General features: G+C 41.1%; 1 protein-coding gene across 5 annotated transcripts; it reads left to right on the top strand.

Annotated features, from left to right (window-relative positions):
• Positions 1 to 12,336: 12,336 nt before the first annotated feature.
• On the top strand, positions 12,337 to 22,119 carry LOC119507124 (ribosomal protein S6 kinase beta-1-like). 5 transcript variants are annotated; one of them, XM_037800228.1, is made up of 4 exons: positions 12,337 to 12,497; positions 12,598 to 12,838; positions 20,702 to 21,435; positions 21,529 to 22,119. In XM_037800228.1, the coding sequence occupies exons 1-4, from the start codon at positions 12,337 to 12,339 to the stop codon at positions 21,896 to 21,898; spliced, it is 1,506 nt and encodes a 501-aa protein (XP_037656156.1). In that variant the 3' UTR covers positions 21,899 to 22,119. The 5 variants fall into 5 exon arrangements, with proteins under 5 accessions (XP_037656156.1, XP_037656154.1, XP_037656155.1 ...); XM_037800226.1 differs by having other exon boundaries at positions 12,337 to 12,476; positions 20,702 to 22,119; XM_037800227.1 differs by having other exon boundaries at positions 12,598 to 12,769; positions 20,702 to 22,119.
• The last annotated feature ends 201 nt before the right edge of the window (positions 22,120 to 22,320 follow it).

The following is a 22,320-nucleotide window of genomic DNA, read 5'->3' as shown; positions in this document are numbered from 1 at the left end:
GTAGACAGGTGGAGTCTGGGGTCCCGGCTCAGAGCCCATATCCCCACAGTGTAGATGGTAGGGGCGTGGATCCCAGCTTGGAGCAATTCAGCTGTGATGTAGACAGGTGGAGGCTGGGTTCTAAATCAGAGCCCATATCCCCAGAGTGCAGACGGGTTTGGCGTTAGGCCCAGCTTCGAGTCCATATAAGTGTGTTGTAGAGAGGTTGAGGCTGGGGCCCAGATCAGAGCCCATATCCCCACAATGTAGACAGATGGAGGTGTATGGCTGAGCTTGAGCCAATATACTTGTGGTGTAGACAGGTGAAGATTGTGTCCTGGGTTGGAGCACATATCCCCACAGTGTAGACATGTGTAGGCTGGGGCGTGGCTTGGAGCCCGGTTCTGTTTTGTTAATGCTGCCGATGTGCAAAATACCAGAAATGGATTGGCTTTTATAAAAGGGGGTTTATTTGGTTAAAATGTTACATTCTGCAGGCCATGAATATGTTCAAATTAAGGCATCAACACAATTCTACCTTCACTGAAGGAAGGCCAATGGCATCTGGAAAATCTCTGTTAGCTGAGAAGGCACGTGGCTGGTGTCTGCTGATTACAGGTTGTTTTCCAGCTCCACTCTCAGCTCCTTCAATGTGTCTCTCTTGGCTGCAGCTCCAACCTGTCACTCTTAGCTGCTCTGAGGTCATTCTGTTTGTGAGCTTTTTTATAGGAGTCCAGTGATTCCATTAAGACCCACCCGGAGTGGGTGGGGTAACACTTCCATGGAAATTAGCCAATCAAAGGTCTTGCCCACAGTTGATTGAGTCACATCTCCATGGAAACACTCAAATGAAGGATTCCAACCAAATCAACACTAAACCTCTGGCCCCAGAAGATTGCATCAAAGAACATGGCTTTTTCTGGGGGACATGATACATCCAAACCGCCACAATTATAAACAATTTCACTGGTTGGTTTCAGAATTATATAGGATAAAATTATAATTTTAATTGAGGCTTTTCTAAATCATTCACAAAACAGACAACTGCACGATATGGTACAAATCTTTTTTTTTAACTATACGTTTACTTCTTAGTGTCAATCCAGATATGGGCCATCAAAAGCATAGCTGGAAATGCGGGTGAATCTTGGGCTTGAATAAATAAGTTAAATCAGTAACTTATTTTAGTTAATGCAAAAACTCGAAAGATTATGAGATGAGAATCTGTAATCAAAACTGGGAATTTCCTGTACACAGATACAACCAAGTACAGTACTCATAAGTGAAATATAAGCAACTGCCACTTGTATTAATTTGCATTATCTAGACAACCTGGTATAGAACTACTACTGGAAGCTAACTGGGATGTTTGTGTGAATGAGTGACAACGTAGTAGAAAAATCAATTAATTATTTCTCTTCCATTTACCAAATAACATATGAGACTTCCCTTCAAGTTACTCTTCATTAAATAGGACCCAATGATTAAATAGTGGGTATGAACATAGAATAATGTTAGATATAATTAGCAATATAAAAGAATTACATGCTATCCATCCAAGAGTTCTATAGAAATTTAAAGGAAAAATTGTCCAATTATTGGCCAAAATGTGTAATCTATAGTTCCATGAAGATCATCACAATCTCATCATTTAAAACTTGGATCACCTGTGTGTTGTGTTTCATAGATGCTTAAACAAGATAGTCATTGCCCTCAAGGAACTCTGCTAGTTGTAACTCATAAATGTGGCTCTAGAACGTCCAAGATATATTTACAAATGAAAAGGACAGTTGGTCAAATTTGTAAAATGTGATCCAATATTTTAAAACAACAACCACAACAAAGAGTCTAAAGTGGTATGCGTAGGAAGTAGTGTAAAGAAATATACACCAAAATATCATATCTTGGGAATAAGATTACAGGGAACTATCTCTTTCTTATACTTAGCTGATAATTTTTTTACAAAGAGCATATATTATTTTTGGAATTAAAAAATAATTTAAAAAAATAAGAGGAATTAGTGACTCTGCAGGAAATCTATATTCTAGAGAATGTTGAATTTTACATCCATACTTAAAAATCTAAAAACTACGCAATAGAATCGTGACTCAGTAAGTTAGCTACAGGATAAGTTACCGTTTCCTGGAGTAGAAAAATGGAAACAAAAAGTTAATGAATAGTGGCGGGTTGGGGTGGGGGAGATGGGATGTTTTTAGTGTACTTTTTTGCTTGTTTTTATTCTTATTTTATTTTTTATTTTTATTTTTTTGATCAATGAAAATGTTCAAAAATTGTGGTGACGAAGGCACAGCTATATGAGGGTCCTGTGAACACCTGACTGTACACTGTGGATGACTGTAGGGTACCTGAATGTATCTCAGTAAAACTGAATTTAAAAAATTATTTTAAAGGACCCAGGCAATAGAATTCTCCTGGTCTCCAGATCCAGGGAAGTAACAGTGCTAGCAAAGCCACGAGTTAAGTATTAGCACCAGTTCTAGTAGATTCTGTTCTAAAAAGGACACGAATAAACCAGTGAAGCCTGCGAGGCTGGTGAGGATCCGCTTAATCCATCTATGAATGAATTAATGATTAAATCTTGAGGAAACGGGGAATGTTACAAGAAAATATTCAGTCCACTGTACTATTGAAACCAGAATGGTCTGCAAAATGCTCGTCATAATAGGAAGGAGACTAGCCATAAAGCCCACAACCCTCTGGATTCATCTGTGTGATTCTCATAAATGTGTTTCAGGGAAGATGATTATAGATGTTTTCAGATATCTCTGATGGGTCATCACCTGAAAACAAAATGGGGAGATTTATTCTCTATTGCCCTGGAGACAGAAGTAGCACCAATTGTTGGCAGGTACAAGGAGGCAGGTCTCAGCTCAATATGGGAAAGAACTTTCCTATTAGTCTACCACTGAAATTGCTGTCTTGCAAAGTAATGAACTTCTACTCCCAGGAACTCATTAAACAGGCCAGATGACCGTCTCCGAGATCTCAAAACTAAGGCTCCTGCTTGGTTACAGGCTGCACTCCTCAAACTCCTAAAACTCTGATCAGATTCACTCGGTCTCTAAACAAGTTCAACTGATAACCAGAAAATAGGAGATGCAGGATACCCCTACTAGGATTTCTCATTTAAAGATATTTGTTAAGTCTAGAAAAAGGAGATGCTGCGGAACTTCATTTAGGATGAAGCACTAGGTCAGCAGGATAAACTAGAGTTCTCACACACCTGAGTGTAGACAGGCGTGACTTACAAGTGACTAAGCAGGAAACCCTCAGAATATCCATTTTGGGAGGTAAACAAACAAAACTGTTTGTACGATGGCCTCCTGGGTCTTATTTCAGTTCAGAAAGAGATCCCCGAAGCTATCAGTCCAGTGTGTAGCCACAATCCAAAGTACCAATGAAATGTTATCATGGGAAAGGATTTGGAAATTAAGCAGAGATTCTTATCAGCCATGATAAAAACAAAACACAAAATCTTTCCTTGCCTGGGTAGAGTTTCCTTATGGGACTTCGAAAAAGTGGGTTGAAGAAAGCCCAGGGAACAATAGCAAAAGTGGATCAAAGATATTACCCAAATCTATAAAATCAGGCAGGGTGAACTTGCACTTGCATATCAAATTCCTGAAAGCTACTGATGAAGGCCACAACCCTTGAAACTAAGAAAAGGAATATTTATTGGCAAAAAGCTTTATGTTGTTTTCACTCTGTACAGGAAATAAATAGGGATTATACACTCAGAAGTGGTAGAGGAAGACACAGGTGAGACACTGAATTGTCAAGTGAGAAGACACGTTAGAGACCACTTGTCCAAATCCTTGGCCAAGGTGACACAGCAAGATCCATGTTACCTAGTTCTTGTGAATTCAACAATCATTAAATAAACATAAGCACTTACTCTGTGCCGGGCACTGTATAAAGTTCATCCTCCCCTACCATGTGACTAGATAAATCCATTAACAATGAATTCCTAAAGGGTACTGATGGAAGCTAGAAGGTTTGGAGTATATCCTTCTAAACTTTTTCACATCAGGAAAGACAAATTAGCTGTCCTTCAAAACATATCCTCATACAACTGACATGGAACAAAAGCCTGGAAAGATCTGGCTGCAGATTTGAAAATACTTATTTAGTGGTTGGTGCCTGGAGAGATGCCAAAAATGAAGTAAATATCTACCTTTTTGGATCACTGATGGGATAGCTCAAAATAAACAGGAGTTAATTATTCACCCATGGCCATTGCTTGGTTCTGTGTAAGCAAGGAGGAGTAGCCCCAAAGGTAGGCAATGAGAAAACATTTAGTTCTTAGCATAGAATTATTTTCCTGTAATTATATTGGATTATGAGAACACTGAGGCTCTGAAAAATCATACTTTAAACTAACGAAGTTTCCTATGCCTTGGAGTATAAATAGATCTGATCTGCTAAATCAAATGTATCTTAATCTATTTTAATGACCATTAAAAATTGTTCATTTGGGATTTTGAGGTGACCTGTAGTTAAGCTTTCCCCCTGATCTATAGCTGTCCAACAGTGTTTCCCAAAGTATGTTTCACAGAACACCAGTTCTGCAGTATGTTAAATATTTTGCAAAAAGGGGCTCTGCGGTCAAATACTTTTGGAAACACTGCATCCATTTGCTATAGAATTTCAGAATACAGACCTGTGGCCAAGAGAGGGAGAGAGGGAACGTGCCGCCTCACCTACATATTTAATCAAAGAACTCTTTTTTTCTTGGGAATAAGGTGCTGTGAAACGTTTTGGCAAATACTGATCTATGAGTTTAGGAGGGAGAATACTTGAAATTCAGCTATAGACATAAAAACTGTAACTTGATTCTGCATTTCAGGAAGGCCACAGAAGAAAATAAAATTGATGGAGTGCTAACTATGTACCAGGTCCTGTTCTAGGAGTTTCCATGCATTTGTTCATTTAATATTCAGAACAACCTTCTGAGCTGGGTTCAGTCACCTCCACTTATAAATGCAGAAACTGGTCAAGTTCACAGGGCCAAGAAGTGGCAGAAGGAGAGCTGGAGCCCAGGTGGTCTCCAGTAGACTTACCTGTTCCACCATGGGCATTTCTAGGATCAGCTATAGGTCCAACCTTCTCTTTTCTGTCTTGTCATGCACCAGTGTTAACTGATTTAATTACTGTAGCTTTACACAATGCTTTCAAATCCTGTAGGGCTTGTACCCCCTCTGTACTCTTTTTTCCAAGATACGGACATCTGTTTTCACTTGTTTATTCTTCCAAATGACCCAGAGTTGATGGTTTCTTATTTATGCAGCTTCAAATGCAGGCCCTTCAATAACCTTCTTCTACCTCTGTCAATGCATCACCCACAGCAGACCTCATCCCCTTAATCACCTCCCCCATCCCCATTTCACAGCCCTGACCCCTTCTATTTTCTCAGCAAGCTTCAAGTGTGGACTGGTTAAGCAGAGAGAGGAGAAGGCCGCTACTGTAGGACTGCTGTCCTTACCACTTGCTGCCTCTGACCCCCCTTTGAGGTTTCTCTCCCACTTTCTCCCTTTCCCAGTAAGGTAAGTGCCGTAAATAATTCTGCTTTCCCAGCTCTCAGCATACAGCTTGGCCCACATGGAAGACTCTCAACAAATGTTTCATCCCTTCCCCTGAAATCTTACTGATGCAGGTGGTGCAACTGGTTTTATGAAATAATAGTTTGTGTTCATCTTTCTTCACACTCAACAAGATTATGATCCCCACCTCATTTTCATCCCAACACACACAAGGCACGAAGATGCTTTCAGCCAGAGGGAAAAAGGATGCTGGCAAAGCAGCAAGGCAAGATTTCAGTGCCTTTGTTCACATACTCAGAAGCTGGTTGTTCATAATTCGGAAAGGGCCTACATAGCCAATGTGTCAGCAGAACATTCTACTTAAATTTATGTGAAGCTTGAAAGTTTATATAGCCTTGAGTATGTTTTTTTTTTTAACAGATGAATTTTATTGCATCTTTAAAATCACAAACAGGTCTGGCATCTTATTTCCATTGCTACACAACTCTTAGAACCTATCCATCAGCCTGCTGAACTGTCCCTTTTCAGAGACATAGATACCATCCCCAAATCTTCTTAAATCCTCGTTTTTAACTGTTGTGGCTTGCTGAATCAAAGCAGCTGAATTACATACAAGTTCAAGGTCATTTCCTTCAAGAATTAACTCATCTTTCTGGGCTTGAGATTCGAACAGGCAACACTTGGCCTCTTCTGAACCCAGCGGATGTATTTTTCACTCAAGACATTTCGGGTTTCAACCAGAGACCCGCTCTCCTGAATAATGACGTTGATGGGGAGGTGAGCACATGCAGACCTCATCCTGTGATGGAAATCCCGTGTCACACCCTCGGTCGTGTTCAGTACATCACGACACACAGTGGGGACTGTAGCAGCTCCTTTCTATTTCCCCGTCATTTGTCAACCCGGAGCTTCTTCTTTTTCTCCCCAAGTAGAATGAGTTCTACACTGATATGACTGAAGTCCCTCTGCAGGGTTCCCTGGGGGCCTTCACAGTAACTGTGCATCCCTTCAGGGTGATGCCGACACTTTCTGGAATGCTGACAGTCTGGTTGCCGAGAATGGTGTTCATTCTCGCAGCAGACGTGGTACAAAGCTTGAGAGTGGTTTTGTTTGCTTGTTTCAGAATAGTTCAGGAAACTTCTGCTAGATTTCCAGCTGACAGAGGTGTTCCGGACACCATCGACCTTTTTTCTCAGTAAAGATATCCTCTTGTTGATGTCTTAACTGGGACATTTTCATGGCCTCAGAACTGTAAATTTTGTAACCTAATAAATCCCCTTTATAAAAGCCAATCCATTTCTGGTATATTGCATTTCAGCAGCTTCAGGAAACTGGAACACCCATTAAGGAATCACTCCTTATCTCCTCCCTGACAACCACTACCTCTGCTTTCTCTACCTATGGGTTTGCCTATTCTGGATATTCATAGAGAAGGAGTACTACAGTATGTGACCTTCTGTGCCTGGCTTCTTTCTCTTGGCACAATGCTTTCAAGGTTTTCCACATTGTAGCATGTCTCAGAACTTCATGCCTCTTTTGATTGTATAATATTCCATTGTGTGTATACACTGCAATCTGTTTATTCTTTCATCCATTGACAGACATATGGATTGTTTCCACCTCTGGTTATTGTGAATAACGCTGCTATCAACATTCATGCACACATTTCCGTGTGGACATATGTTTTCATTTCTCTTGGGCGTATACTTAGGAATGGAATTTTTGGTTCATATGGTGTTCTAGTTTGCTAATGCTGCCAGAATGCGAAACACCAGAAATGGATTGGCTTTTATAAAAGGGGGTTTATTTGGTTACACAGTTATAGCCTTAAGGCCATAAAGTGTCCAAGGTAATGCATCAACAATTGAGTACCTTCACTGGAGGATGGCCAATGGCATCCGGAAAACCTCTGTTAGCTGGGAAGGCACGTGGTTGGTGTCTGCTCCAAATTCTGCTTCCAAAATGGCTTTCTCCCAGGACATTCCTCTTTGGGCTGCAGTTCCTCAAAAATGTCACTCTTAGTTGCTCTTGGGGCATTTTTCCTCTCTTAGCTTCTCCATAGCAAAAAGTCTGCTTTCAAAGGCTGTCTTCAAACTGTCATCTCATCTGCAGCTCCTTTCTCAGTTCCTGTGTGTTCTTCAAAGTGTCCCTCTTGGCTGTAGCAAGCTCGCTCCTTCTGTCTAATCTTATATAGTGCTCCAGTAATTTAATTCAGCCCCACCCTGAATGGGTGGGGCAACACCTCCATGGAAATTATCAAATCAGAGTCATCACCCACAGTTGGGTGGGGCACATCCCCATGGAAACACTCAAAGAATTACAATCTAATTAACACTGATAGGTCTGCCCACACAAGATTACATCAAAGATAATGGCATTTGGGGGGACATAATACATTCAAACTGGCACATTCCACTCCCTGGACCCCAAAATGACATTATCTTTCCATATACAAAATACATTCATCCCACAACAATATCACAGAAACTTAAATCATTTCAGTAACAGTAGTTAAGCACAAGATCCCATCAAAATCAATTATAGGTGTGGTCAGTCCTAAGGCATAATTCTCCTTTAGCTGTGGATCTGTGAACTTAGAACAAGTTATCTGCTTCCAATATAGGAAGGAGGGACATTCATAGGATAAACATTCCCATTGCCATAAGGAGAAAGAGTAAGGAAAACAGGGTTAACAGGACCAAAACAGTTCCTAAAACCCACAGGACAAACTCCATTAGATTTCAAAGTCTGAGAGTCATTAACAGAACGACGTTGCATCCTTGGGGCTTGAGAGAGCAGGAGTCTAACCCTTCCTAAGGGCCTTTGTGGCAGCCCTTTCCTCTCCAAATGCTTAGGTGAGTGCTCCAACATATCCACACATTGGGGAGACCACCTTCTCGGCCCCACCCTCCTCAAACATCGGGGCAGCTCCCAGATTCCCTTCCATCTCCGGGGCACACGCTCAACCCCTTCAGAACAGTGGGTGGCAGCCAGGCTCCCCCCAATTCCCTGGGAATGTGCTCCACCCTCTTCGGGGCCTGGGGTGGCAAAACTCTTTTGGAGCATCGAGGCGGAAGGCCCACCCTCGACCTCCAGGGCAAACTCACCCTTTCCATGCGTGTGGGCTGCTCTGCTCTCCCAGCCCAAGACCTCTTAACTCCAGACCTCAACCTCCATGGCTCCATCCTTGAAGAAAATTTTCTTTCAATTTGTTTCTTGTCTGTCCACTCCAGTTCAGACTGGCAGTGTGTCCTAGTTTGCTAGTGCTGCAGAATGCAAAACACCAGAGATGGATTGGCTTTTATAAAAAGGGGGTTTATTTGGTTACACAGTTACAGTCTTAAGGCCATAAAGTGTCCAAGGTAACACATCAGTAATCGGGTACCTTCACTGGAGGATGACCAATGGCGTCCGGAAAACCTCTGTTAGCTGGGAAGGCACGTGGCTGGTGTCTGCTCCAAAGTTCTGGTTTCAAAATGGCTTTCTCCCAGGACGTTCCTCTCTAGCAAGCTTGCTCCTCTTCAAAACCTCACTCACAGCTGCACTGAGTTCCTTCTCTTTGAGTCAGCTCATTTATATGGCTCCACTGATCAAGGCCCACCCTGAATGGGTGGGGCCACGCCTCCATGGAAATATCCCATCAGTTATCATCTACAGTTGGGTGGGGTGCATCTCCATGCAAACAACCTAATCCAAATGTTCCAACTTAATCCCCACTATTATGTCTGCCCCACAAGATTGCATCAAAGAATATGGCTTTTTCTGGGGGACATAATACATTCAAACTGGCACACAGTGGCTCCGTCTATAAAGATCTTGCAAAAATTCTGTTGGCTTCACATGAAGCACACAGGGGTCAAAGCCATCAGACAATAGAACTTTCCACAGACCCTTTCTGGATAACTCCATCTCCAATCTTGGCTTGTACTGAAATGGTGACTGGGTTCCATGTTTGGTTAAATCTTCATGTGGGGCTGTAACTTCTGGGGATCCACCCCCTGGAAAACCGTAATTTTCCAAGCCATCAGCTTCTGGTTTCTTTGAACCCAAGAGTTCAGTTCTAAGTTTATCTCTCTCTGCTCACATTTTACTATAAGCTGCAAGGAGAAGCCAGGTTACATCCTCCACACGTAGTCTGGAGATATCCTCAGCTAAGTATTCCAGGTTGTCACTTTCAAATTCTTCCTTCCATCTGACACCAGGACTCAATTTTGCCAAATTCTGTGCCACTTTAAAACAAGGATTGCCCCTCTTCCAGTTTCCAACAACACATTCATCATTTCTGTCCAAGTATTTCAGAAGTATTTCAGAGTCCATATTTCCACAAACAGTCTCTTCAAAGCAGTTTAGGCCTTTTCTATCAAGCTCCTCATAATTCTTCCAGAATCTTCCCCTTATCCATTTAAAAAGTCATTCTTGCATGTTTGGTATTTGCAAACTCAGCAGCACCAGCACCCCACTCATAGTCCCAAAATCTGTTCTAGTTTGCTAATGCTGCCGGAATGCAAAACACCAGAGATGATTGGCTTTTATGAAGGGGGGTTATTTGGTTACACAGTTACAGTCTTAAAGCCATAAAGTGTCCAAGGTAAGGCATCAACAATTGGGTACCTTCACTGGAGGATGGCCAATGGCACCCAGAAAACCTCTGTTAGCTGGGAAGGCACGTGGTTGGTGTCTGCTCCAAATTCTGCTTTCAAAATGGCTTTCTCCCAGGACATTCCTCTCTGGGCTGCAGTTCCTCAGAACTGTCATTCTTAGTTGCTCTTGGGGCATTTTTCCTCTCTTAGCTTCTCCGGAGCAAAAAGTCTGCTTTCAATGGCTGTCTTCAAACTGCTCTCATCTGCAGCTCCTTTCTCAGTTCCTGTGTGTTCTTCAAAGTGTCCCTCTTGGCTGTAGCAAGCTCGCTCCTTCTGTCTGTGCTTATATAGTGCTCCAGTGATTTAATTCAGCCCCACCCTGAATGGGTGGGGCAACACCTCCATGGAAATTATCCAATCAGAGTCATCACCCACAGTTGGGTGGGGCACATCGCCATGAAACTCTCAAAGAATTACAATCTAATTAACACTGATAGGTCTGCCCACACAAGATTACATCAAAGATAATGGCATTTGGGGGGACATAATACATTCAAACTGGCACATATGGTAACTCAGTGTTTAACTTTTTGAGGAACTTCCAAACTGTAAACCACAAAACCTGCACTATTTTACCTTCCCACCAGCCATGTATAAGGGTTCCTATTTCTCTACATCCTCTCCACTACTTTTTATTTTATGTTTTTAAAAAATTTATTATTATAGTTAGCCCAGTGGGTATGACATGGTATCTCATTTTGAGTTTTTTTCCCATTGTGTCATTTGTGTGTTTCTAGGAAATTTTCCATTTCATCTAGATTATCTAATTTGTTTGCATGCAGTTGTTCATAGTATTTTCTTATAAGTCTTTTAATTTCTGTAAGATTGGTAGTAATTTCCCAGTTCCATTTCTGAACTTAGTTATTTGTGCCTTCTCTCTTTTTCCTGTTGAGTCTAGCTAAAGGTTTATAAATTGTATTGATCTTTTAAAAAAACCAACTTTGGGTTTTGTCCATTTTCTCTTCTGTTTTTCTGTTCTGTTTCATTTATTTCTGCTCTAATATTTATTATTTCCTTCCTTCTGTTAACTTTGGGTTTAGTTTGCTCTTCATTTTCTAGTCCCTCAATGTGTGGTGTTAAATTATTGATTTGAGACCTTTCTTCTTCATTAATGTAGATATTTTCAGCTCAGTTTTCCTCTCAGCATTGCTTTCTTTGCATGTCTTACATTTTGGTTTCTTGTGCTTTCATTTTCATAAGTTTCAAAGTATCTTCTCATTTCCTTAATGGCTTCTTCTTTGACCCTGTGGTTGTTTAATAGTGTGGAATTTAATTTCCACATATTTGCAAATTTTCCAGTTTTCCTTCTGTTATCAATTTCTAGCTTTGTTCCCTTGTAGATAGACATGCTTTGTAAAGATTTTATTATTTCAAAATTCATTGAGAACTGTTTTATATCCTAACATACGATCTATCCTGGAGAAGGTATAAGGCTCTGTGTGCACTTGAGAAGAATGTGTGTTCTGCTATTGTTGGGTGGAGTATTCTGTATATATGTTTTATCTAGTTGGTTTATAGGATTGTTCAATTCCTCTATTTCCTTATTGATCTTCTATCCAGATGTTCTAGCCATTATTGAGATTTGGGTATCAAAGTCTCCAGCCATTATTACAGAGCTCTCTATTTCTCCCTTCAATTCTGTCAATGTTTGCTTCATGTACTTTGGGACTCCATTATTTGGAGTGTAAAGTCTATGATTACCATGTCTTCTTGATCAAATGACCCTTTTATCAATATATAATGTCCTTCTTTGTCTCTTGTAACACTGTTTATTTAAATCTATTTTATCTGAAATGAGTTTGGCCACTCCAGCTGTCTTTTGTTACTCTGCAAGGAATATCATTTTCCATCCATTATTTTCAACCCAGATGTATCTTTGGGTCTAAAGGGAGTCTCTTGTAAGCAGCATACAACTGGATCATTTTTTAAATCCATTCTGGTCAAAAGCTTTTACCAAGCTTCTCCTCTATATCAAGTGCTGGGGAAGACCCTAGATACGTAAGACGCTTGATAAGATGTGCCTCCGAGGGGCTTACAGAGTAATTAGGACAAGGGACACGTAAACAGACCACTAGAGTGATGGTGTAAAGAAAGTGTGGGCCTAAGCAGCCAGTGATGGCGGCAGCGGCGGCAGTGGCTGCGGCGGGTCCGGGCCCATGAGGCGAAGGCGGAGGCGGGCCGGCTTTTACCCAGCGCCGGACTTCCGAGACAGGGCAGCTGAGGACATGGCAGGAGTGTCTGACATAGACCTGGACCAGCCAGAGGACGCGGGTTCTGAGGATGAGCTGGAGGAGGGGGAAGCGCTCAGCTGTCAGAAGTGACAGCTGAAAACGTCTGTCGGGAGTAGCGCTGCCACTGCTGCTACAGCCACCAGGAGTTTTATTTCGGGAGCAAGGGGGCTCTGCTGCATCTTCCAGGGGTCAGTTAAATGAAAGCATGGACCATGGGGGAGTTGGACCATATGAACTTGGCATGGAACATTGTGAGAAATTTGAAATCTCAGAAACTAGTGTGAACAGAGGGCCAGAAAAAATCAGACCAGAATGTTTTGAGCTACTTCGGGTACTTGGCAAAGGGGGCTATGGAAAGGTTTTTCAAGTACGAAAAGTAACAGGCGCAAATACTGGGAAAATATTTACCATGAAGGTGCTTAAAAAGGCAATGATAGGAGGCGGGGCAAGATGGCAGACTGGTGAGCTGTATGTTTTAGTTACTCCTCCAGGAAAGTAGGTAAAAAGCCAGGAACTGCGTGGACTGGACACCACAGAGCAATCTGTCTTTGGGCATACTTCATACAACACTCATGAAAACGTGGAACTGCTGAGATCACCGAAATCTGTAAGTTTTTGCGGCCAGGGGACCCGCGCCCCTCCCTGCCAGGCTCAGTCCCGGGGGAGGAGGGGCTGTCAGCTCCAGGAAGGAGAAGGGAGAATTGCAGTGGCTGCTCTCATCGGAAACTCATTCTACTGATTCAAACTCCAACCATAGATAGACTGAGGCCAGACACCAGAGACTCTGAGAGCAGCCAGCCCAGCAGAGAGGAGACGGGCATAGAAGGAAAACAACACGAGAAGCTCCAAAGTAAAAGCAGAGGATTTTTGGAGTTCTGGTGAACACAGAAAGGGGAAGGGCGGAGATCAGGCCTTGAGGCGCATATGCAAATCCCGAAGCAAGGCTGATCTCTCTGCCCAGGGCACCTTTCCTTAATGGCCCTGGTTGCTTTGTCTATTAGCATTTCAATAACCCATTAGATCTCTGAGGAGGGCCGTTTTTTTTTTTTTTTTTTTTTTTTTTTTTTTTTTTTTTTTTTTAAATCCTTTTTGCTTTTTCTAAAACAATTACTCTAAGAAGCTCAATACAGAAAGCTTCAAAGAATTGAAATTTGGGCACGTCAAGTCAAGAGCAGAAATAAGAGAGCTCTGAGACAAAAGGCAATAATCCAGTGGCTGAGAAAATTCACTAAACAACACAACTTCCCAAGAAAAGGGGGGTGTCCGCTCACAGCCACCATCCTGGTGGACAGGAAACACTCCTGCCCATCGCCAGCCCCATAGCCCAGAGCTGCCCCAGACAACCCAGTGTGACGGAAGTGCTTCAAATAACAGGCACACACCACAAAACTGGGCGTGGACATTAGCCTTCCCTGCAACCTCAGCTGAATGTCCCAGAGCTGGGAAGGGGGAGCAGTGTGAATTAACAGAGCCCCATTCAGCCATCATTTGAGCAGACTGGGAGCCTCCCAACACAGCCCAGCAGCCCAGAACTGCCCTGGGGGGACGGCACTCACCTGTGACATAGCACAGTCATCCCTCAACAGAGGACCCGGGGTGCACAGCCTGGAAGAGGGGCCCACTTGCAAGTCTCAGGAGCCATACGCCAATACCAAAGACTTGTGGGTCAGTGGCAGAGACAAACTGGCAGGACTGAACTGAAGGATTAGACTATTGCAGTAGCTTTAAAACTCTAGGATCATCAGGGAGATTTGATTGTTAGGGCCACCCCCCCTCCCCGACTGCCCAGAAACACGCCCCACATACAGGGCAGGCAACACCAACTACACACGCAAGCTTGGGACACCAATTGGGCCCCACAAGACTCACTCCCCCACTCACCAAAAAGGCTAAGCAGGGGAGATCTGGCTTGTGGAGAACAGGTGGCTCGTGGACACCACCTGCTGGTTAGTTAGAGAAAGTGTACTCCACGAAGCTGTAGATCTGATAAATTAGAGATAAGGACTTCAACTGGTCTACAAACCCTAAAAGAACCCTATCAAGGACAGCAAATGCCACGAGGCCAAAAACAACAGAAAATTATAAAGCATATGAAAAAACCAGACGATATGGATAACCCAAGCCCAAGCACCCAAATCAAAAGACCAGAAGAGACACACCTAGAGCAGCTACTCAAAGAACTAAAGATGAACAATGAGACCCTAGTACGGGATATGAAGGAAATCAAGAAGACCCTAGAAGAGCATAAAGAAGACATTGCAAGACTAAATAAAAAAATGGATGATCTTATGGAAATTAAAGAAACTGTTGACCAAATTAAAAAGATTCTGGACACTCATAGTACAAGACTAGAGGAAGTTGAACAACGAATCAGTGACCTCGAAGATGACAGAATGGAAAATGAAAGCATAAAAGAAAGAATGGGGAAAAAAATTGAAAAACTCAAAATGGACCTCAGGGATATGATAGATAATATGAAGCGTCCGAATATAAGACTCATTGGTGTCCCAGAAGGGGAAGAAAAGGGTAAAGGTCTAGGAAGAGTATTCAAAGAAATTGTTGGGGAAAACTTCCCAAATCTTCTAAACAACATAAATACACAAATCATAAATGCTCAGCGAACTCCAAATAGAATAAATCCAAAAAAACCCACTCCAAGACATATACTGATCACACTGTCAAACATAGAAGAGAAGGAGCAAGTTCTGAAAGCAGCAAGAGAAAAGCAATTCACCACATACAAAGGAAACAGCATAAGACTAAGTAGTGACTACTCAGCAGCCACCATGGAGGCGAGAAGGCAATGGCACGATATATTTAAAATTCTGAGAGAGAGGAATTTCCAGCCAAGAATACTTTATCCAGCAAAGCTCTCCTTCAAATTTGAGGGAGAGCTTAAATTTTTCACAGACAAAGAAATGCTGAGAGAATTTGCTAACAAGAGACCTGCCCTACTGGAGATACTAAAGGGAGCCCTACAGACAGAGAAACAAAGACAGGACAGAGAGACTTGGAGAAAGGTTCAGTACTAAAGAGATTCGGTATGGGTACAATAAAGGATATTAATAGAGAGAGGGAAAAATATGGCAAACATAATCCAAAGGATAAGATGGCCGATTCAAGAAATGCCTTCACGGTTTTAACGTTGAATGTAAATGGATTAAACTCCCCAATTAAAAGATATAGATTCGCAGAATGGATCAAAAAAAATGAACCATCAATATGTTGCATACAAGAGACTCATCTTAGACACAGGGACACAAAGAAATTGAAAGTGAAAGGATGGAAAAAAATATTTCATGCAAGCTACAGCCAAAAGAAAGCAGGTGTAGCAATATTAATCTCAGATAAAATAGACTTCAAATGCAGGGATGTTTTGAGAGACAAAGAAGGCCACTACATACTAATAAAAGGGGCAATTCAGCAAGAAGAAATAACAATCGTAAATGTCTATGCACCCAATCAAGGTGCCACAAAATACATGAGAGAAACATTGGCAAAACTAAAGGAAGCAATTGATGTTTCCACAATAATTGTGGGAGACTTCAACACATCACTCTCTCCTATAGATAGATCAACCAGACAGAAGACCAATAAGGAAATTGAAAACCTAAACAATCTGATAAATGAATTAGATTTAACAGACATCTACAGGACATTACATCCCAAATCACCAGGATACACATACTTTTCTAGTGCTCACGGAACTTTCTCCAGAATAGATCATATGCTGGGACATAAAACAAGCCTCAATAAATTTAAAAAGATTGAAATCATTCAAAGCACATTCTCTGACCACAATGGAATACAATTAGAAGTCAATAACCATCAGAGACTTAGAAAATTCACAAATACCTGGAGGTTAAACAACACACTCCTAAACAATCAGTGGGTTAAAGAAGAAATAGCAAGAGAAATTGCTAAATATATAGAGACGAATGAAAATGAGAACACAACATACCAAAACCTATGGGATGCAGCAAAAGCAGTGCTAAGGGGGAAATTTATAGCACTAAACGCATATATTAAAAAGGAAGAAAGAGCCAAAATCAAAGAACTAATGGATCAACTGAAGAAGCTAGAAAATGAACAGCAAACCAATCCTAAACCAAGTACAAGAAAAGAAATAACAAGGATTAAAGCAGAAATAAATGACATAGAGAACAAAAAAACAATAGAAAGGATAAATATCACCAAAAGTTGGTTCTTTGAGAAGATCAACAAGATTGACAAGCCCCTAGCTAGACTGACAAAATCAAAAAGAGAGAAGACCCATATAAACAAAATAATGAATGAAAAAGGTGACATAACTGCAGATCCTGAAGAAATTAAAAAAATTATAAGAGGATATTATGAACAACTGTATGGCAACAAACTGGATAATGTAGAAGAAATGGACAATTTCCTGGAAACAAATGAACAACCTAGACTGACCAGAGAAGAAATAGAAGACCTCAACCAACCCATCACAAGCAAAGAGATCCAATCAGTCATCAAAAATCTTCCCACAAATAAATGCCCAGGGCCAGATGGCTTCACAGGGGAATTCTACCAAACTTTCCAGAAAGAACTGACACCAATCTTACTCAAACTCTTTCAAAACATTGAAAAAAATGGAACACTACCTAACTCATTTTATGAAGCTAACATCAATCTAATACCAAAACCAGGCAAAGATGCTACAAAAAAGGAAAACTACCGGCCAATCTCCCTAATGAATATAGATGCAAAAATCCTCAACAAAATACTTGCAAATCGAATCCAAAGACACATTAAAAAAATCATACACCATGACCAAGTGGGGTTCATTCCAGGCATGCAAGGATGGTTCAACATCAGAAAAACAATCAATGTATTACAACACATTAAAAACTCGAAAGGGAAAAATCAATTGATCATCTCAATAGATGCTGAAAAAGCATTTGACAAAATCCAACATCCCTTTTGATAAAAACACTTCAAAAGGTAGGAATTGAAGGAAACTTCCTCAACATGATAAAGAGCATATATGAAAAACCCACAGCCAGCATAGTACTCAATGGTGAGAGACTGAAAGCCTTCCCTCTAAGATCAGGAACAAGACAAGGATGCCCGCTGTCACCACTGTTATTCAACATTGTGCTGGAAGTGCTAGCCAGGGCAATCCGGCAAGACAAAGAAATAAAAGGCATTCAAATTGGAAAAGAAGAAGTAAAACTGTCATTGTTTGCAGATGATATGATCTTATATCTAGAAAACCCTGAGAAATCAACGATACACCTACTAGAGCTAATAAACAAATTTAGCAAAGTAGCGGGATACAAGATTAATGCACATAAGTCAGTAATGTTTCTATATGCTAGAAATGAACAAACTGAAGAGACACTCAAGAAAAAGATACCATTTTCAATAGCAACTAAAAAAATCAAGTACCTAGGAATCAACTTAACCAAAGATGTAAAAGACCTATACAAAGAAAACTACATAACTCTACTAAAAGAAATAGAAGGGGACCTTAAAAGATGGAAAAATATTCCATGTTCATGGATAGGAAGGCTAAATGTCATTAAGATGTCAATTCTACCCAAACTCATCTACAGATTCAATGCAATCCCAATCAAAATTCCAACAACCTACTTTGCAGACTTGGAAAAGCTAGTTATCAAATTTATTTGGAAAGGGAAGATGCCTCGAATTGCTAAAGACACTCTAAAAAAGAAAAACGAAGTGGGAGGACTTACACTCCCTGACTTTGAAGCTTATTATAAAGCCACAGTTGCCAAGACAGCATGGTACTGGCACAAAGATAGACATATAGATCAATGGAATCGAATTGAGAATTCAGAGATAGACCCTCAGATCTATGGCCGACTGATCTTTGATAAGGCCCCCAAAGTCACCGAACTGAGCCATAATGGTCTTTTCAACAAATGGGGCTGGGAGAGTTGGATATCCATATCCAAAAGAATGAAAGAGGACCCCTACCTCACCCCCTACACAAAAATTAACTCAAAATGGACCAAAGATCTCAATATAAAAGAAAGTACCATAAAACTCCTAGAAGATAATGTAGGAAAACATCTTCAAGACCTTGTATTAGGAGGCCACTTCCTAGACTTTACACCCAAAGCACAAGCAACAAAAGAGAAAATAGATAAATGGGAACTCCTCAAGCTTAGAAGTTTCTGCACCTCAAAGGAATTTCTCAAAAAGGTAAAGAGGCAGCCAACTCAATGGGAAAAAATTTTTGGAAACCATGTATCTGACAAAAGACTGATATCTTGCATATACAAAGAAATCCTACAACTCAATGACAATAGTACAGACAGCCCAATTATAAAATGGGCAAAAGATATGAAAAGACAGTTCTCTGAAGAGGAAATACAAATGACCAAGAAACACATGAAAAAATGTTCAGCTTCACTAGCTATTAGAGAGATGCAAATTAAGACCACAATGAGATACCATCTAACACCGGTTAGAATGGCTGCCATTAAACAAACAGGAAACTACAAATGCTGGAGGGGATGTGGAGAAATTGGAACTCTTATTCATTGTTGGTGGGACTGTATAATGGTTCAGCCACTCTGGAAGTCAGTCTGGCAGTTCCTTAGAAAACTAGATATAGAGCTACCATTCGATCCAGCGATTGCACTCCTCGGTATATACCCGGAAGATCGGAAAGCAGTGACACGAACAGATATCTGCACGCCAATGTTCATAGCAGCATTATTCACAATTGCCAAGAGATGGAAACAACCCAAATGTCCTTCAACAGATGAGTGGATAAATAAAATGTGGTATATACACACGATGGAATACTACGCGGCAGTAAGAAGGAACGATCTGGTGAAACATATGACAACATGGATGAACCTTGAAGACATAATGCTGAGCGAAATAAGCCAGGCACAAAAAGAGAAATATTATATGCTACCACTAATGTGAACTTTGAAAAATGTAAAACAAATGGTTTATAATGTAGAATGTAGGGGAACTAGCAGTAGAGAGCAATTAAGGAAGGGGGAACAATAATCCAGGAAGAACAGATAAGCTATTTAACGTTCTGGGGATGCCCAGAAATGACTATGGTCTGTTAATTTCTGATGGTTGTAGTAGAAACAAGTTCACTGAAATGTTGCTATATTATGTAACTTTCTTGGAGTAAAGTAGGAACATGTTGGAAGTTAAGCAGTTATCTTAGGTTAGTTGTCTTTTTCTTACTCCCTTGCTATGGTCTCTTTGAAATGCTCTTTTATTGTATGTTTGTTTTCTTTTTAACTTTTTTTTTCATACAGGTGATTTGAAAAAAGAAGGGAAAGTTAAAAAAAAAAAAAAAAAAAAAAAAAGATGTAGTGCCCCCTTGAGGAGCCTGTGGAGAATGCAGGGGTATTCGCCTACCCCACCTCCATGGTTGCTAACATGACCACAGACATAGGGGACTGGTGGTTTGATGGGTTGAGCCCTCTACCATAAGTTTTACCCTTGGGAAGACGGTTGCTGCAAAGGAGAGGCTAGGCCTCCCTGTATTTGTGCCTAAGAGTCTCCTCCTGAATGCCTCTTTGTTGCTCAGATGTGGCCCTCTCTCTCTGGCTAAGCCAACTTGAAAGGTGAAATCACTGCCCTCCCCCCTACGTGGGATCAGACACCCAGGGAAGTGAATCTCCCTGGCAACGTGGAATATGACTCCCAGGGAGGAATGTAGACCTGGCACCGTGGGACGGAGAACATCTTCTTGACCAAAAGGGGGATGTGAAAGGAAATGAAATAAGCTTCAGTGGTAGAGAGATTCCAAAAGGAGCCGAGAGGTCACTCTGGTGGGCACTCTTATGCACACTTTAGACAACCCTTTTTAGGTTCTAAAGAATTGGGGTAGCTGGTGGTGGATACCTGAAACTATCAAACTACAACCCAGAACCCATGAATCTCGAAGACAGTTGTATAAAAATGTAGCTTATGAGGGGTGACAATGGGATTGGGAAAGCCATAAGGACCAAACACCACTTTGTCTAGTTTATGGATGGATGTGTAGAAAAGTAGGGGAGGGAAACAGACAGACAAAGGTACCCAGTGTTCTTTTTTACTTCAATTGCTCTTTTTCACTCTAATTATTATTCTTGTTATTTTTGTGTGTGTGCTAATGAAGGTGTCAGGGATTGATTTAGGTGATGAATGTACAACTATGTAATGGTACTGTAAACAATCGAAAGTACAATTTGTTCTGTATGACTGCGTGGTATGTGAATATATCTCAATAAAATGATGATTTAAAAAAAAAAAAAAAAAAAAAAAAAAAAAAAAAAAAAAAAAGGCAATGATAGTAAGAAATGCTAAAGATACAGCTCATACAAAAGCAGAACGGAATATTCTGGAGGAAGTAAAGCATCCCTTCATTGTGGATTTAATTTATGCCTTTCAGACTGGTGGAAAACTCTACCTCATCCTTGAGTATCTCAGCAGAGGAGAACTATTTATGCAGTTAGAAAGAGAGGGAATATTTATGGAAGACACAGCCTGCTTTTACTTGGCAGAAATCTCCATGGCTTTGGGGCATTTACATCAAAAGGGGTTCATCTACAGAGACCTGAAGCCGGAGAATATCATGCTTAATCACCAAAGTCACGTGAAACTCACAGACTTTGGACTATGCAAAGAATCTATTCATGATGGAACAGTCACACATACCTTTTGTAGAACGATAGAATACATGGCCCCTGAGATCTTGACGAGAAGTGGCCATAATCGTGCTGTGGATTGGTGGAGTTTGGGAGCATTAATGTATGACATGCTGACTGGAGCACCCCCGTTCACTGGGGAGAACAGAAAGAAAACAATTGATAAAATCCTCAAATGTAAACTCAATTTGCCTCCCTACCTCACGCAAGAAGCCAGAGATCTGCTTAAAAAGCTGCTAAAAAGAAATGCTGCTTCTCGTCTTGGAGCTGGTCCTGGGGATGCTGGAGAAGTTCAGGCTCATCCTTTCTTCAGACATATTAACTGGGAAGAACTTCTGGCTTGGAAGGTGGAGCTTCCGTTTAAACCCCTGTTGCAATCTGAAGAGGATGTGAGTCAGTTTGATTCAAAGTTTGCACATCAGACACCTGTTGACAGCCCAGATGACTCAGCTCTCAGTGAAAGTGCCAACCAGGTCTTTCTGGGTTTCACATATGTGGCTCCATCTGTACTTGAAAGTGTGAAAGAAAAGTTTTCCTTTGAACCAAAAATCCGATCACCTCGAAGATTTATTGGCAGCCCACGAACACCTGTCAGCCCAGTCAAATTTTCTCCGGGGGATTTCTGGGGAAGAGGTGCTTCAGCCAGCACAGCAAATCCTCAGACACCTGTGGAGTACCCAGTGGAAACCAGTGGAATAGAGCAGATGGATGTGACAATGAGTGGGGAAGCATCAGCACCACTTCCAATACGACAGCCGAACTCTGGGCCATACAAAAAACAAGCTTTTCCCATGATCTCCAAACGGCCAGAGCACCTGCGTATGAATCTATGACAGAGCAGTGCTTTTAATGAATTTAAGGCCAAAAAAAAAAAAAAAAAAAAAAAAAAAAGGGAGGGGGGAATGTGTGAGCATCCTGGCGTCCTGCAAGGTGAAATAAGAAGACTCAAAATGACAATCTGAAAGAGTCAATGTTGTTACATAGAACATTTTGGACAGAAGGAAAAATACACATGGATTTTTAAAAATCAATCAATGGTGCAAAAAAAAAAAAACTTAAGCAAAATAGTATTGCAGAACTCTTAGGCACATCGATTAATCGATTCCTGGCGACATCTTCTCCACCTTATCAAGGATTTTCATGTTGATGGCTCAAAACTGACAGTATTAAGGATAGAATGTTGCTTCTGAATCACTGTTGAGTTCTGATTGTGTTGAAAAAGGGTTCTCCTTTCACTAGACAAAGAAACTGCCTG

The sequence above is a fragment of the Choloepus didactylus genome, chromosome 12 (genome assembly GCF_015220235.1).
Source record: "Choloepus didactylus isolate mChoDid1 chromosome 12, mChoDid1.pri, whole genome shotgun sequence".
NCBI classification, from domain to species: domain Eukaryota; kingdom Metazoa; phylum Chordata; class Mammalia; order Pilosa; family Megalonychidae; genus Choloepus; species Choloepus didactylus.
Note: the sequence above shows the minus strand (reverse complement) of the source record. Positions and strands in the feature narration are given on the sequence as shown.